We start from the raw sequence: 18,345 nt of genomic DNA, 5'->3' as shown, positions 1-18,345 counted from the left end.
TGCATAAAAGTTCTTGAATTTATTTATAATGAATCTTAATTTGGCTTGAATCATGGAGTTTTAAAACTTGTTTGAAAGGTTATGTTTGATTTTTTTTTTTTTTTAGTTCGTTGTTTAATTCCTGCTGTGGGTCTATAATCCACTGTGTTAGTAGGACTATCAGTTCCATAATTTGCATATATTGTTTTTCTTCTCATTCTTTATTTAGTATTCTTGCTTCATTAGAAGTTTTTATTACACACACACAAAAAAAAATAGTAATTGCTTGTAAATGCTCATAAATATACATAAAGTGGCTGTAACTATGTTTGTTCATTACAAAAAACAAAAAAATAAACAATTCTCATTAATTTGTTAGTAGCAAAATCACTGAAAAAATATCGTATTATATGCTTTGGTTGCAGGCATTGGATTTTAGCAGTAGGATTGTGTTTTGGTACAAAATTTTAAATGCGAAGCTTTGCAGTCTTCACTTATTCGATCAGGAACTCATTTCATATTTTCAACTGGCATAAATAGTCATAGATGGTGGTAGTATTTTTGTGATTTTAATTATGTTTGATTAGAAATAATGACAAGCGAAATTAGCAGTCCTCGTTTTTCAATGTCGTTTATTTTCGACAACACTAATTCACATATCATTTGGCTGATACGATTTACAATTTGTATCGGTTTTTGCATTTATTTCATTTGGAGTCGTTCATTCGTTTTCATATTAATTTCCAATAATTTTTGTTTTTGTATGAATTCATCATTAAAACAATCATTATCAGCGAGCTTATACAAGGAATGATAAGCTGTGAATTATTAATTACAGTGATAGTTGATTGTGTTAAAATTATTATCCAAATAACCAAACTAATTATTAAAATACTATCAATACATTATGCATTACTGTAGTATATGCTTCAGAATACGAACTTTAATGAATTGGAAGGTGAAATTAAACTTTTTTTTCTTTTTGTTTTATCTTTTTGATCCTATTTCAAATCTTTGTTTTTTTCTTTGATCTTTTTTTTTTTTTTTTTTGCTTTTATTAATTTTGTTATATCTCTTTCCTCCTTCACGGAGTTTTTTTTTTTTCTTTCTTTTTAGATATATCTGAAATGTTATACTATTTTGATTACTCTTATTTGCAGCTTAGATTATAACTGATTATTTGAACATTTTCTCTTTCTTTTTTTTTATTGTAACAATTGATTCTAAATTCATATCTGATGACATGAACATCCTTCTGCAGTATTATATTGATGTTAATGCAATTGTCATCATCGAGTAAACATAGCTATTCAGATTTATCTAAGCTGATCATCTATTTTTAATCTATCTAAAAAAAGAAAAAATATTTCTAATCTATTTCTTCCTCTCTCTCTCTCTCTCTCATACAATTATTAACTATTTGATGGCTATTTAAGTGTTCACCTCCTTTTTCATAATTTATATTCGTTAATTGGATATTTGAATGAAACTGATAAAATTACATCACTTTTTTTCCGAAATTCTTCATGGTTTTTTTGCTTTTTTTATTGAATTTTAAATTCTTTTCTCAAATTTCTCTATTAAATGAATTACATATTGGCAATAATTCTATGATACATATATTTATGCAATATTATTTATATCCTAAAATAGTTATTCTGACTAAATTATGCAAATTATTATTATGCTAAATTATGCAAGAATGATATGTAATTTTAGAAGTGAAATTTTTTTTTTTTTTGGAATAAAAAGTTGAAATTTTGAGAAAAAAATGTTAGTTTGATTAGATTTAATTTGTCTAAAAGCATCTAATAAGTACTGATCAGTTGCATTTGCATATTATCAGTAAGTAAGCTAGAAGTTATACAAATTCGCATCACTGTTATGAAATATAGTGATAACATCAATCTGATAAGTGTTTCCTTCATTATTCTTGCATTCAAAGTTTTATTATCGAGAAAAATCAAAAATTTTGATAGTTGAAAAAAAAAAAAAGTAGCAGAAGATTTCAAATAATTCTTGTAATTCATTTTCAAGTTAAATTGAAATTATATGTTTGCTATATAAAATAAAATTGAAATAAGATTAAGAAAGCATTTCTCGTTAATTTTATGATTAATGTGTGATAATTTATCTCAAAAAATTACTGAATAAATTTCTACGAAATTAATGCGTTTGATACAATTAAAACATATGTTTAACTTAAATTTTCTTTATATTAATTTCTCATTCAATGGTTCTTTTAATCAAAAACAAAAAAAAAAAAAAAAAAATTTTTTTATAAAGTACTTTCTTTAATTATTTTAAAATTATTTAAAATAACACTAACGGATGTATTATCTTTTCATATATTCAATATTCAAAACTATATTTTTTTTTTTCATTTTATCAATTTTGTCAAGTTTTTCATCACTTTTACTGTCATTTTTTTCTATTTAGTAAAAATAAGTGCAAAAAAAAAAATGAAAAAAAAAAAAAAACACATTTAGACATTTTTTAAAATTTAAGTTTCATCACATTTTATTTTGTTAATTGTGAAAATTGAATAGGACATAAAAAGTTACTAATTATGACAAATCATTAATAAAACATTTCTGCTAGTATAATTAGCTAATTAGCATTTCCTAGAATTTGGCTCATGAATTTTTTTCTTTTTTTTTTTTTTGAAACCTCGTGGTTTTAATTTAAACAATTTATGAAATGGTAATATCAGATATCGTAAGCGAACTGTCTACAGCACAATGTTACACAAAATGATTAATAACAAGTTACACACTTGTTCTTATTCATTTATATCGTCCGTTGGAACACGTCAAATTTTATGAAAACATTTTCTTGAATAGAGCAGTTAGAAAGAAATAAACGATTTAAATTTAAATTGACTGAATTAAATTGGATAAATTACCATCAACATTAAACAAAAAAGAAAAAAAAACAATGTCATAATTTTAAAATTCAATGTCATAAAATTTAAAATTCATCCGCCTATTAGAAAGAGACTTTCTTGTAGTCCTTGAGTTTTCATTAAATTAAATAACACAATGAAATAAATAGTTAAGCGTTTTTTTTTTTTTATTTTTTATTTTAGTAATTGATTTGTCTATCAAAAAGAATTAAATATTTTTGAAGTGTTACTAAAATTGCAGTCAAATGATCCATAATCCACTTTAAATGCTTAAATCTTATCTTCTTTTCATTTGAAACAGATTTAATAAATTGTTGGACTGATAGAATATTAGGATATTTTATAGATTGAAATTTTTAAAATTGTAAAGCACAGGAAATTTACAATAATTTTACAAATAAATGGCCTAAGTGACTTTTACTTTTGGTACATTTAAGTTTTTTTTTTTTGCTTAGAAAGGCAGCACTTATTTTAGAGCAAATTATATTTTAAAGCCGACATTGATTTTAAGTTTAACCCGTAGCAGCAACGGGTGGTTTCGATCCAACGACCTCTGTGATGTGAACCTAGCATCCTCCCACTGCGCTACGCCTCTCCACCCTCACATTCAGAATTGAATTCTTAAATTCATTTTATATTCTTCAAAAATTAATCTAATTAATTTTTTAAGTATCATAAATTTGTTGCATATAGCAATAACCAATTATGATTAAATGTTTCAATAATATTTGATTATTGAAGCGCAAATGTACATACATAAGCGCTGAATTCTTTCAAAATTCCAAGAACCATCTGAGAGTGATTCATTTTTATTTAAAAATGCTACTTTTATTCCAACTTTTTCTTTTTTCTTTTTACCGAATCAATGTCTAATCGATAGATTTGGTGTAGTTTTCATGAAAAAAAAAAAAGAAAAAAGTCGTAAAAAGGATTTCGGAAAATAACAAATTAAAATTTTATGCATAAAGTGTGTTCTACTTTCAGTTGTAACTTTATGCTATGAAATGATACTGCTAACTTATCAGTTATCAGTTAGAGTAAAAATAATAAAGTATATATACTGCTAACTTATCAGTTATCAGTTAGAGTAAAAATAATAAAAAAAAAAAAGAAAAAAGTAATTAAGAGCTGTCTATTTAAACATTGTCTATTTTCTAATTTTCCTCTCTCTCTCTTTTTTTTTTTTTAAAGTTATCCTATTACATTAAAATTATTTATGACTGTTTTTAAGAAAATTTAAATTTTCTATTCTTTCTAACTTTTAGACGAATAAATGTTAGTGATTGTATATAGGACTAAGTATATTTTTTCTTTCAAATAAATAAGAAATAAGATTGAAATTTTAAAAAATTATTAAGTGTTGTTCTAATTTCTTGAAAATTATTATCATATGATGAAATGAAATCGTTCAATTGATAGTAGCTGCAATCAGAATTTGAAGAAAGCATTGACTTAACGATAATTTAGGTTCTACAGAAGATAAAATGTATATTTTGAACTTTGAAATTGAATTTAACTTTTCATTTTTCTTTACACTCATTAAGTTTTATTAAAACTTCAAGCTTTTTCAAATTATATGTTTAACGATTAAGTTCAAATCTACCATTCCAAAAAGAAACAATGATATATAATAAATTGAAGAAAATGCATACTTTCTTTTCTCTTCTAACCTAATTACTCTCATTTTTCTGCTTCGCTTTCTCAAAATTCCTGAAAAGTACTTAACCGGAAAGAAAGAATTTGTAATCCTTTTTTCATTTTCAGTGCTTCTTACTTCTCTTCCTATTCTCTATTGACATAAATGCGCTTTTATTGAAAATTTCCGCCGTCTAAAATGTATTTTCATGATGAACTTTGTACCATCATTATCGAAATTAATGTCACAATTTTACGTATCGTCTACAGAATTCTTTGAAATATTCTTCATTTCTTAAAGTTTCCTTATTTATCTCTTAATTTAAATTTACTCTAATATGCTTGCTAATCATACCTTAGTGTCACAGTACGGGTGACATCTTACTTGTTGATTGACAATTATGATAATAATGATTAGTGATAATTTTCAATAGTGAAAGATTATTTCTTTTATCAATGTCGAAGCAAATTTTATCCTTTTAAAGCTCATAATTTAATTGCACATAGAATATTTCCAGTGAATTTTTTTCAAAATTCAAATAAATATCAATACTTTTAAGTGATGCCACAGTTACTGAATATTATATTAAAGCAAATTTAGCTCTTAAACAATCTCACATTTAATTAGTATCACTTTTAAACGATATAAGTAGTAGCTGATTAGCATATTAATTAATCAATTAATTAAATGGTTATTGTATTTCAAAATCCATGAAAAAATGATGAAAATATTCAAAATTCATTGAATAATTACTGAATGATAAATTGATTATTTACCAATTCATTCTTCTTTTCATCCTATTTAAGCATTGTTATCATTTATCAATGTGCGATAACTTTTAATAAAATATTTTTGTAAATTTTAGTTACTGTCTAAGGAAGACAATAATACTTCGTTTACTGTGAATGTTAGACAATTATCAATGAAGAATGGAAAAATGAGTCTTTTTCCTCGTTGGAAAAATTTTTGATTGAAGGCGTGGTCAGTCTTTATTACTATATTCAATCGTCCTTCTAAGGGTATCGAGGCGGAGATGGTGAAAAAGTAGGCGGCACAAGGAAGGAAGGATAGATAGGGTCGGGGTTTGACATGATGTTTTACTTGGGGAGGGGCCGGGAGGGAAGACGGGGGGGGGGTGTGAGATGAAGTTTGTCAAGTCGTCACTACAGAGTGCTGGAGACCGGAGAGCTCCCTGTACAGAAAATGCGGGGTAACTTTCCTAATACAACCGCCAGTACCAACAGCGCCACGGTCATTTTAATCCCAAAAGCACCTCGAAGGCAGCAGTAATACAATTATCTTCATCTTATCTCAATTTTTATCGCTATCCTTAAGCTTTTGCTACTGATAAGTGAAAAGCAGGAGCGAAAGGAAAACAAGCAAAAACTGTCTATTTTTAATAATAAATAAATAAATTTAAAAAAAAAAAAGATATATAAAATTGAAAAATTCACTTTATCTGAATCTCTCGAAAATTCGAGAAAGAGAAAGAGAAGAAAGAAATTTTAATTCCAATCCATATAAATATTAATCTATCGTTGATACCTAATGCTTAAAGTATTAATGGAAATGGGACAAATTCTTTATCGATCCCATACTGATAGTCAAACCACTTTGTGCATCTCTTTGTATTATCGTTGGATTTTTACTGTATCGCACATAATACGCCTCAAATTTTATTGGCCAGAAATTAAATTATGGCCAAATAACTTTAAAGCATTAAATGATTATTATTGCTACTGTTACTACTGCCAACATTACTACAATCATCTGCATTTATACACTCTTGTATTTATACTCTTCTTGGCTACTACCGCAAAATCGCATCCAATATCGAAGCCTACTACGGTTAGAATCTTTTTCTTTCTTTCTTTTTTTTTTTTGTAATTTGCAAATTTTATAGTTTTTTTTTTCCTTCTTTTCAAGTTGTCTTATGACTTTTTTTTTTTTGAATTTAAAAAAAAATACTATTTTTAAAATGATTATTTTTTTAAACTTTGATAACATAAAAAAAATTTTTTTTTTTAAGAAATGAAGAAATATAATTAATTACTGTCCTCGAGATTTTATTGTACGTCACACTCATCTCATTTTATTTATTTATTTTTTTTTTCTTCCAACATATGCAAAATTTAATTTTACTTTAAAAAAAAAAAAAAAAAATTTATTAATGAAAATATATGATTGGTAATAATTTGATACAAAAAAAAAAAAAAAACAGTAAATTCTTTTTTTTTTTTTGTTGGATTTTTTTTTTTTTAGATTTATTCATTTTGTTTCATTGCGCTGCCAAACAAAACCATTGTGTAATAAAGTTTGGTTTCTCGTACAAATGTCTTTTTTGTCAGTTCATCTTTTTCCATTAATTTTTTCTCATTTTTCCAACATATTAATTTGCACAATTTATTCAGATGTGACATTTTTTATGCTCAATGTATTTATTATCTTATCATATCATATCATTTCATTTTATTATTTATTCTAATTTTTTTTTTTTTTTTTTTGTTTCAAAATTGCAAACAAAAAAAAAAAAAAGAAAAAAAAAGTTGCTAATTTAATAATTTTTTATATTATTGATTAATAAAATTATCAAAAAAATCATTGCTGAAAAAAGCAAACAAACAAACAAACAAAAAATATGTGTTTGTGTTTTTGTTTTGTTGTAAGAACAAAAATCATTGATAGGAAAAAAAAGTTAAAAAAAAAAAAAGAGAAAAGAAAAGTTCAAGAATAGTTCTATTAATAGTACGAGAATCATTGTATTCACCAATCAATGATGATTTATTGTAATTAAGGAAAAAAAAAAAAAAAACGAACTAAACATTAATTATTAATTGTAGATCTAGTTGAATTACTCGAATTGATTAGAGTTGTCAAAAAAAAAAAAAACAAGAAATTGTTTTTTTCTTTTTTTTTTTCTAATCATTTTAAACATCTTAAAAAATATTTTTTTTTCTAATCAAATCATTTTAAACAGAGATTATCATATCATTTCATTATCATTCGTTTATTCAATTTGAAAAGAAAAAAAAAAAAAATTTTGACGAAATCTTGTTTTCAGTTGCACTCAACAAATTTATATTCTTTTATTTTAATCGGAAATGTAAAGGAAAAAAAAAAGAGAAAGAAAGTGAATGCAAAAAAAAAAAAAAAAAAAAAAAAAATTTATGGAATAATTTATGAAATATATCGTTCTTTTGTGTTAAATGGAATATCACTAGTTAAAATGATGACATTTAAAAGTGTAGGTAAAATAAGACAAAACAAAACAATTAACTGATAAGTTATAAGTTGATAGTTTAACTTAAACATTGATTTTTATCACTGATAACAAGATAATGTGTGTAATAGATAAAGAAAGAAGATGATTATTTTGATTTTGAATTATAATTTTGAGCAAGAAATTTTCTTTTTTTTGAATCCAATTATAAAATCATGAAAAAAAAAATAAGTGATATAGGATTAAGTTGCATTTTTATGATTTTTCTTCATGATTTTTGTCAATTTTTTGCTAATATTTTTGAAGTTTTGAATGTATGAACAGTAATCATTCGTTAATTTAGTAATATTATCATAATCACTGATAACAAAAATACATCAAATAGCATTTTATTCAATTAATATAAGCATATCATCAGTTCAGGTAATAGTAATGATAAGAAAAAATAGCTAAACAATGATAATTGTTTGGTAACAAGAAATAAGACTAAGCAGCTTTTCTTCTTGCAAATGTTTTTGATTTGTTAAATTTTTTAATTTCTCAAATTTCATGGAAATCAATCAGAAATTTGATGTATATCAGTATGAGTAAAAATGAGTAAAAATTTTTTTTTTTAGCATATTTACAGAAATATAGCAAATTAAAATGATACAAATTAGATTTAATAATACTATTTTAAATAATACAATTTTAATTTATAATATAATTATAATCAACTTTTCTTATATGTCTTATCAATTATATTGCATTATGAAAATTGAATAGAGGTATAGCAGGTAGCAGGGATTCAAATGATACAAATTAAATTTAATATTATTATTTGAATATATTAAAACTTAATTTAAATTCTATTATCATAATTATAATCAACTTTTATCATATATCATATTAATTATGCTATTTTATTAAAATTGATAAACTTTAAGCATCTGGAAGTTATTTCTCTCTTCATTTTTGTTTTTCGTTTTTTTTTTTTTTTTTTTTTTTTTCTGCTATATCTCAACAATTGGTGAGACAATTATTAATTAAACCATCTGTAGGAGAAAATAAAATGCTATAAATCATGTCAAGTAAAGCTTACTTGTATGTCTATATCTATTTGTATATGTATGTATGTATGTGTGTGTGTGTGTGTGTGTGTGTGTGTGTGTGTGTGTGTGTGTGTGTGTGTATGTTTGTATGTGTCATCAAGAATATATCATTTCATTCAATCAACGACATTTCATTTGCAAATTTCAAATGAATTCTCGTCTTATCATCAATTTCACAAATAGTTAATTGCATGGTTATATTATTATTTCTGTCCAAAAAAAAAAAAGATTTGTTAAGAGCAATAGATTGACTGAATGCATGGCGCAAAAATCAGACTAAGAACTATACCGCACATAAAAATTAAACCGGTAATGTGCTACCACTAATTATTACGACAGAATTGACAATCGTTGAAATTTTCTCTATTATAACCAATTTTCAAAAAGTTTTAGTATTATGCTTTAAAAAAAAAAAAAAAAAAAAAGCAAAAAAGCAAAAGAAAAAAAGAAAATATTTAAAAATTTATTCTAAAAAAAAAAAAAAATGAAAATATTTGTTCAATATTTTAAGTGTATAATATAAAATGGATTCGAAAAAAAAAAAAAAAAATTAAATTTTTTATCATTTTAATTCAATTTATTGATTATTCACTTGCAGTATTGAAATTGAATTGAAATGCTAAATAATTAATTTACATTTAGAGTCTTTTTCATAGATGATATTATAACTAGCAATTCATTGATAAATGTTATTCATTAGTCTTATTTAAACTATTATCAATTTTAAATTATGCATCGTTTTTCTAATGTGCACAATAAGTTGAAATTTATAATAAAAGAAAAAGAAAAAATTTTAGTTGTTGAAATTTGAAATTAGTCAAACATAAATTATATATATTCAACTATTTTCCACTTTCCACTTTAGTTTTTTTTTTTTGCCTAATTAAGTTAAATTCATATTTTTCACATCTGAATACTTTGCCATCAAACAATTTCAACTAATTCATCATTTCTGCAAATCTACGAATGTTTTTTCCTACGACCTTTGACCTAGCAATATGATAATTTCATAACTGAAATAAGTGCATAAAGAGCTTTAAATAGCTTATCATTTACTAATTCTTGATTTTTAGAATATGATTATATTTAATAGCAATAATTTAAACAATCGCTATTAGCATAGAATGCTAAATTATATTTTGATCAGTAGGGTACTATTTCAAATACTAATTAATTATCTCATTAATTGCTTAAATAAATGAAATATTGATGATGAATTGTTTAAATATGAAACGAGCAAATAGATAACCTTCAGAAAAAAAAAAATAATAATTTTCGCCTTTTTTTTATAGATATTTTATTATGATTTTATCAATTAATTCATCATATATTTATTAATTTATGCTAAAAATAATGAATGAGTGACTGACTTACATTTAAATTTGGATTTTTCATTTTTTTTTTCTTTTTTTTTTCTTTTTATAGTACATTGAAAAACATTACCAATACATATATCATTCATGTATTTCAATTACTTTTATATGGAATTATAATTGAATTCAAATATTAATAATAATTTTATATATTTTGTTTAATTCTAGTATAAGTATTTTTTTATTTAAAAAAAGGAAATATTTATATGCTTTTATTGGATAATAGTATTTTAAAATGATGAACTGGAGAAATTGTATGTTCAAGGAATGGGTATGCAATTTTGAAGGTCTTCTGAATTTTTAGAAAATTTAACGCAAAAACGCCGCAAATGTGGTTTCAAATTGGTATTTTCCTCACAAATTTATTACCACCAAACGATTCTCAAATTCCATCAAGGTGATCTATTGGACACATCCAAAATTTAAAATATTATTCACTGGCTTATTTTTTTGTTTTTTTTTTTTTGTTTTGTTTTTTTTTTTTTTTTTTTTTTTTTTTTTTTGTTTTGTTTTCATTTATGTGTAAGAAATATTTTTTTACACATTAAACAAATTAGAACTGAAGGAATTTTCTCATTAATTTATACATTAATTTATGCATGAATAGATTTGCAAGCAAAATTTTTTTAAAAAAAAAGAAAAAAAAAAAAAAAAAACGAGCTTATAAAAATTAATTTATTTGTTGAAATGTACAGTTAAATGTGATTGTAATCAATAATTTAAAATGTTTAGTTGGTTCATTTTGAATGATTGTTGTTAATTATAAAATATTCGAGAATTATTCATTATTATTTTCAAAAAGAAAAAAGAAATAATAATAATAATAAATAATTGCAAAATTTCAACACTTATAAACAATTCAGAGGGAAAATTAATTACAATAACAATAAACAAAAGTGAAAAGTAAATGTTAACGTTTAATATTTAGTGAAAATAAATAATTTACTTAAAATTATTTAAATATCAATTAATGTATGAAATCTTGAAAATAAAGTAAAGAAAAAATATTTCAGTTAATGTTGCATGATGACGATTTGCACATGGCAGTTGATATTGTCAACGATCAGCAATTGATACCAGTGTTATCAAATTATCATTCCACTAATTATATGAATACATTAGCTTATGTTACTAGCAATAATAATCATATTAACAATGATAATATTGATGATATTGATAATGATGATAACGATAATGATTTAACTAATATGCAATGGAATTATAGAACAATACCAATTATCAAAAGAAGGAAACGTTTTGGTAATTTGTACAAATTATTTTGATAATTTTTCATCACTTACACTACTACATGTAATCATATATCATGGTTTTAGTCATGAAATGATAACGATTTAGAAAATTATCAGGATATGATAAGAAGTCCTACAAATTTCTAATAAAATATCAATTTGTTAAATTAAATGAAGCAATTAACAGCAATTATGATTACAAATATTATTTATAAAATCTAATATCATTTAGATTATTATTTAGAAAATGTGATTAGAATGTTGCTAAATGATAATCATTAATGATTAGTTTAAATTATAACATTTTTCAACGAAAATATAACATATAATAATATTTTCTATGGGTTAATTAATTAATTTTTTTTTTTTAAATGAGTAAAATTTATTTGTTAGAGGGACAAAAAAGTGTACCACATTATTAATCATATTTTGCTAATAAATATATTAATTTTTAGAAAAAGAAAATTAATAAATATTTCAAATTATTCATGAGTAATGAATAATTTTCGTTTTTTTTTTTTTTTTTTTTTTTTTTTTTTGTAAATTTTTTGTAATTTAATTTTAGCTACAGCTCAAACATCACGATGGGATAAGATGACATCGGACAATGTACTCAAATTAAAATGGTTCATCAGTAAGTACACACGTGATATGCCTCGTTCTGAAATCAGGTATTTACATTTTATTAATTGTACTTTAAGAGTTATTGCAAAAAAAAAAAAATTTTCATTTATTTAAAAAATTAAATTATTGATTTGTTTTTTTGTTTTTTTTTTTTTTTTTTTTTTTTTTTTTTAAATAAAAGATGTCAACAGAGGTGCTGAAATGATCTACTAGGGTCATTGTTTTAATTGAAATCATATTATAATTCATAGAAATTTCTTCTATTTTTTCATTTGTCGTTCTTTTTTTTTTTTTTTTTAAATGAATGATAATTTGAGCTTGAAAAGACCCTGACACGATTTACTTATCAATTTCATTAAAAAAAAAAGTCTCGTTTTTTTTTTATCTTTTCAAAAAAAAAAAAAAAGATAAAACCAGTTTTTTTCTGATACATACTCCTTTTTTCTGTTTCCTTAAATTCAATCCCTCAAAATGTTAATGACAGAAATAAAAATTCAACTTTTTCCCACCATTTTATTGGTATTAATTTAGGTCAATGAAACATATACACTCTAAATAGTCGAAAATTAGAAAATTAGGCCAAATATTTGAATTAATTTTAAATTAAGAGCTGTATTATGTGTATGACCTCGACACTATTACCTCATCGAAATAATATGTGGTCAGTGGAATTTCTCATAAGGGATATTTTAAAAAAAAAAAAAAAAAAGAAAAATAATGATAATATTATTATTAGTAATAGTAGTAGTAGTAGTACCTCTACAGATTTTTAAAAATTTTTGATTAAGTTTGCAAAAAAAAATTATAAATAAATATCGAGTAAGTAATGATGATTAACTCAAATTGAGTAATTAAGAAGTAAAAAGAGGAATGAATGCTAAATCATAATTAATTAACCAAAAATGAAACATTTAAAAAGTTTTAGCATATATTATCAGAATATAATATCGTACATTACAAAATTTCTTTGTAATCACAAAATTATTTTCACTGATACAGTGTCATTTCATACTGTATTGGTGAAATTTTTTATAAGTATTAAGTAGTAATCAGTTTGAGGTTATTACTTATTAATTAAAATAGTCTAATGTGATTATTTTAATGCTGATTTTAAACAAATTAAATTTTAATAAAATTTTGATAAAAATCAGCAAATTATGCATATTTCAAAATCGTTTTTTTTTTCTTTTTTTTTCTAAAAATAAATCAAAATTATCAACTTTAATTTTATTTGCAATATAAAATGTTATAGTAAACAAATGATACATGTATATTCATTATTTGCCTGATTAGTATGAATTTGAATTTTTATATGATATTATTATTATTATTAAATTAATAGATATCATGCAGAATTAATTTTTATCAAACAGAAAATCTATTATAACATATGTTAAACCAAAAATAATATTTAATTTAAATGATATACCGATTAATCTAATCTTTCTCCATCATAGACATCAATTCAATAAAAGCTATCATCAATATTCACACACTGATAAGCTTCTTTAGATCTTTTTTTTTTTTTTTATCGCTTATGCAATTGCATAAATAACTTTTTGAAAAAAAAAAAAAAAGAAAAGAAAAAATACGCTTTACACAACGATTATAATAGATTACGATAATACGTCGCTCATTCTTCTAAGTGAAAAAATTCATAAAAGAAATAATTTTATGCATAATCATTCTCTTTCTCTCTCTCCCTTTCACCCTCTCTCTCTCTCTCTCTTTTATTTGATATTAATAGATATGAATAAAGGATTTTATTCTAAAATGAATAAATTTTGTAATATAATGTAGAATGTTAAAGTAGAAAATGCGGGAAAGATATTTGAGCATAACTAATAGTTGTAATATTAATAAATTGATTTAACAATAGTTATAAAGTAAAGTTAAAAAAAAAAAAAGAAAATAAGAGGAAACTGATAAAATATGATAAATGTTTTAATTCTTAGATCAGTAATCCGGAAATCATTTACAATGTGATGTACTCAAATAGTTATTAATTCGAACTGATATGATTTGATGTTTTAATTCTTAGATCAGTAATCCGGAAATGATTTATAATGTGATGCATTCAAGTAGTTATTAATTCGAACTGATATGATATGATAATTGTATTAATTTTTAGATCAGTAATCCGGAAATCATTTACAATGTGGTCCACTCAAACAATTATTAATTCAATGCCATCCGTAAAACTTCAATTTGAGGAAGCTTTATATGAGGATGATGCTGATATTGTGATCCTTTGGGCAGAAGGTGATCATGGTGATGCATATAAATTTGACGGTACCGGTAATCATACCAATATTTTAGCTCATACATTTTATCCAACATATCAGGAAGATGGTCATTTAAATGGTGACATACATCTTGGTTAGCATTTAAAATTTTTCCTTTTTTCAAAATAATTTTAATAAATTTTTATCACTCATTTTTGATAATTTTATTCAAGTATATTTAATAATTTTTTGCACAAACAAAAAAGTATACAATTTTTTTTTTTGATAACAATTTCAAAAAAAAAAAATTAATTTATAGTAAAATTGAGTTGAGCAATTTTATTTGAAAATTTATTAATAATGTCGCAGAATATATGCAATAAAGAATAATTGATAGTTATTCATGTAATAGTTTTATATTTTTATTGTTATTAAATTAATTTACTATTAAACTTTGTGGTAATTTTAAGTTATCAATTTTAAGTTTGCAATATACATTTTAGTTTGTAGCAAAATTGTTTAATTAATTTCAAAATGCGGTAATTTGTCACAACATTAAATGTACATAAATGTCACAAATGATTTGTAACAGGATGCATACTATCTAATAATTCTTCTAGAAAGGATGTTTGTGCGAATCATTTTCGAGCTAATGCAAACATAAATAGAAGATTTATAAGCCACACTACTAGAAAACAACAATTTTATTTGCATCATTTACTTATATTGCTGTAAAATTGGTAAACAGGGAGCATATCTAAAATTTCAAAATTTTAAATTTTGAAATTTAAACAATTATATAATTAGTTTATTTCAAGAAAAAGAAATTTTTTTCTTTTCTTTTTTCTTTTGCTCTTTTATTATTATTATTATTATTTGTTAGTTTTATTTTATGTCAAATAATCGATCAAAAAAAAAAAAGCATTACTTTTACTTTTAACTATTCTTTCGTTGATGTATGTACTTATTATTTTGAGTTTTCTTACAAATTGTTATGATTCATTAAGATGTATAATTGATGTATGTTTTCTTCTTATCAATTAAATAATCCATAATTAATGATTAGTTTATCAGAGAATAGAAAGAAGTTAAAATTTACAAATGATAAAATGATAATTTCAGATGATGCAGAAAAATGGATTAGTGATAATCGAGGTGATGGTACTTCATTTCCTAATGTATTCATTCATGAAATTGGTCATTCATTAGGATTGGGTCATAGTAAACGCGCAGATGCTATTATGTATCCAATTTATAAGAAGGATATGATCGATAATGCGTCATTTGATTTAGACGACAAATGCGCTTTAAATTGGAACTACAGTGAGTTAGTGGTTGAGTGATAGATGAAAAATTATTTTGCTTTTATATTAGTAGGATTTCTTTCTTTTTTTTTTTTTTTTGAAAGGAAAATTTTATTCAGAATTACTTTTTGTGCATTTTGTTTATTCAAAGTTTAAAGTGTAAAAACTTGTTGATTGAATTTTAACTTATCTAAATTAGTTTTGTGAGCTTTATCTTTAATTAATATTATATTAAGTTTATTTATTAAAAACTTTGAAACATTAATATTGCTATTGTAGGAGGGATGTTGTTGTTGTTGTTGTTATTGTTATTTGTGATTATTTGTAATTTACATTACTTCAAATTACACTTCAAAAAAATTTGAAATAAATATTTCAGTTGGTCCTACCAATTTATGTTTATTTGTATGGTTAATGTCTGAAGTGCTACCAAGACAAATTGAACATAAAATGAATGATTATACTTCAGGAGTAGATTTTAATAGTAAGTTAAGCAAATATTTTATTTTCTTTTTCTGATTAATTATTAAAAAATAGTGTAATTTATTTCTTATCATATTTTAATTATCTAATGATAAGATATTTTTCAGTTATTCAAAGGTCAACTAACGATGATGATTCGCAGTCTAAAATAATTACTCTTAAAGAGCAATTACAAGGTAAATTTTGCTATATTTTCTTTTTCCTCTACTATTAATAAACTCTCTAATAATAGTTCATTATCAATTGATTGATTTATTGATTGATTGATTGATAAAAAAAAAAAAAGAATATAGCAATCATATGAATTTCTAAATTTCTTTTACTTTAATTTTCGTCATTATTAAACAAATTTTCAATCATATTTCATTCAATTTTCCTTTTTCTTTTTTTTGTTCATTTTTCATTTCATATTTTTTTTTTTTTTTTTTTCAAATCCTTTCTCATTCTCTTCCTCATAAATTCTTTTCACTTCCTGAAAATAGTCTCATTACAAACTATCTTTTGTCATTTGCTCCATTCATCTGTCACCAAAGGGCGGTAATATCATTTGACAATTCTCAATAAACTATCGGTTCTCGATTCTTTCACTATTGAATGGTCTATATAATCATACTATAAATCTCTTTTTCATCATTTTAAACGACAAGAAAAAGAAAAAAAAAAAAAAAAAAAAAAAGAAGAAGAACAGATTCTTTTAATGACATCGATGGATCACTTTTATAAAGCGTTTTTTGTTTGTTGTCCAAGACTGGTTTGCACATAAAAATAGTACGAAACAATTTAAATTTTAAAAAATTTGCTAAGATTTTTTCGGACAAAATTTTGAATTGTTTGAGAAAAAAAAGAGCAAAAAAAAAAAAAAAAAAAAAATGATAATAAATTAAAATTGAATAAATATAAAAAAACGATAGTAAAAGATATGATTTAAATTTATTCATTTATAATTATATCTAATAATTAATAATATTTCGCATTGTAAATCATTTTTTAATGAAAAATATTTCAGGATCCGGTATACCATTATGTAATGATAATAATAACGTACGTGAAAAATTTGAACGTCTTTTAGAAAAGAAACTTGATTTCTCTATTCGACATGCTTCTGAATATGGTAAAATTTGATTATTTTTTAAAATTTTATATGATTTCATCCTTTTTTTTTTTTTTTTTTTTGTGTGTGTGTCATAATTTATGAAAAGATTTTAAATGTTCAAAAAAAAAAAAAAAGGTTAAAAAAATTTTAATTTAAAAATTTTTTTAAAATATTTTTTAGGCAATGTGATGTGTAACTTTCTGGCTGGCTTACGAAAACGATTGGATGGAGATGGTAGTGATAAATTGTTTGATCAAGCAACTTTACAGGTTACATCGATCAATTATCTAAGAATCTTATCACAACCGTTGCGATTTCCTTTGCGACGAAAGCAGCGACGTCTTCATTCAAAACGATCATTCAATCGACATCATCGTCATGGTCAACTATCGTCCATTCCTGCTAATTCAATTTTTCATTCGGAATTTTTCACCGATGATTTTTACAAGGAATTTTTAAAAATTTATGTGCAATAGTAAATGTTAAACAATAAAACACACACACACACACATCTCAAATAATTATGAGAAATTTTGTGATTTTTTACTTTTCTACTTTAAATTTTCATCTTTTTCTGATTCTTGAACGATAGATATCAATCAATATTACTGGTACTAATAACTGATTATCTTATCAGCATGACTGATAAGGCAAATATTTATAATTATTTTTCAGCATGCTTGATAACAAATATTATTATTATTATTATTATTTTAATTTCTTAGAAAACTTTCACGGTGCTGTATAAAATGTTCTTTCTTATCAGTCATCTTCATTCCTCTTCAATTTATCATTAAAAATTTTGTTTATTCTATTAAAATGCTGGTAAATATATTTGAATTTCGACTTACTCATTTAATTTTTTAATTCTAAAAATTTAAATGTTGTAAAATTTTCAATTTTGGTTTATTTATTGTTCTATCAAAAAAAAAAAAAGTCTCACTATTGCTAAATTCAAAAGCATATTTATATTTTTGAAAATTTTCAAAATTGTTTTGGTTTCTTTTTTCTTCTTTTTTTTTTGTTTGGTCTAGTTAAATTCACCTAGTATTCTTCTTTTTGATGCTCAGATTAGGCCTTAGTTTCTTTTCTTTTCTTTTTTTTTTAATTATTATTTACTTATTACCTGGTGTAGTAGTAATAGTATATGGTATATCTTTAT

The 18,345-nt window shown here is 23.1% G+C and overlaps 1 protein-coding gene and 1 non-coding gene across 3 annotated transcripts; one reads left to right on the top strand and one right to left on the bottom strand.

Annotated features, from left to right (window-relative positions):
* Positions 1-3,407: 3,407 nt before the first annotated feature.
* Bm14576 lies at positions 3,408-3,479 on the bottom strand. Its single transcript has one exon. It is a non-coding gene; the product is annotated as a tRNA-Val (tRNA).
* Positions 3,480-11,220: 7,741 nt separating this feature from the next.
* On the top strand, positions 11,221-17,659 carry Bma-zmp-2 (Uncharacterized protein; the record flags this gene model as incomplete). Of its 2 annotated transcripts, none has more annotated exons than XM_043076219.1 (8): positions 11,221-11,464; positions 12,020-12,125; positions 14,210-14,457; positions 15,426-15,626; positions 15,987-16,091; positions 16,198-16,266; positions 17,097-17,201; positions 17,364-17,659. In XM_043076219.1, the coding sequence occupies 8 exons, from the start codon at positions 11,221-11,223 to the stop codon at positions 17,657-17,659; spliced, it is 1,374 nt and encodes a 457-aa protein (XP_042932153.1). The 2 variants fall into 2 exon arrangements, with proteins under 2 accessions (XP_042932153.1, XP_042932154.1); XM_043076220.1 differs by having other exon boundaries at positions 12,026-12,125; positions 17,453-17,589.
* Positions 17,660-18,345: the final 686 nt, after the last annotated feature.

The sequence above is a fragment of the Brugia malayi genome (assembly GCF_000002995.4).
Source record: "Brugia malayi strain FR3 genome assembly, contig: Bm_v4_Chr1_scaffold_001, whole genome shotgun sequence".
NCBI classification, from domain to species: domain Eukaryota; kingdom Metazoa; phylum Nematoda; class Chromadorea; order Rhabditida; family Onchocercidae; genus Brugia; species Brugia malayi.
Note: the sequence above shows the minus strand (reverse complement) of the source record. Positions and strands in the feature narration are given on the sequence as shown.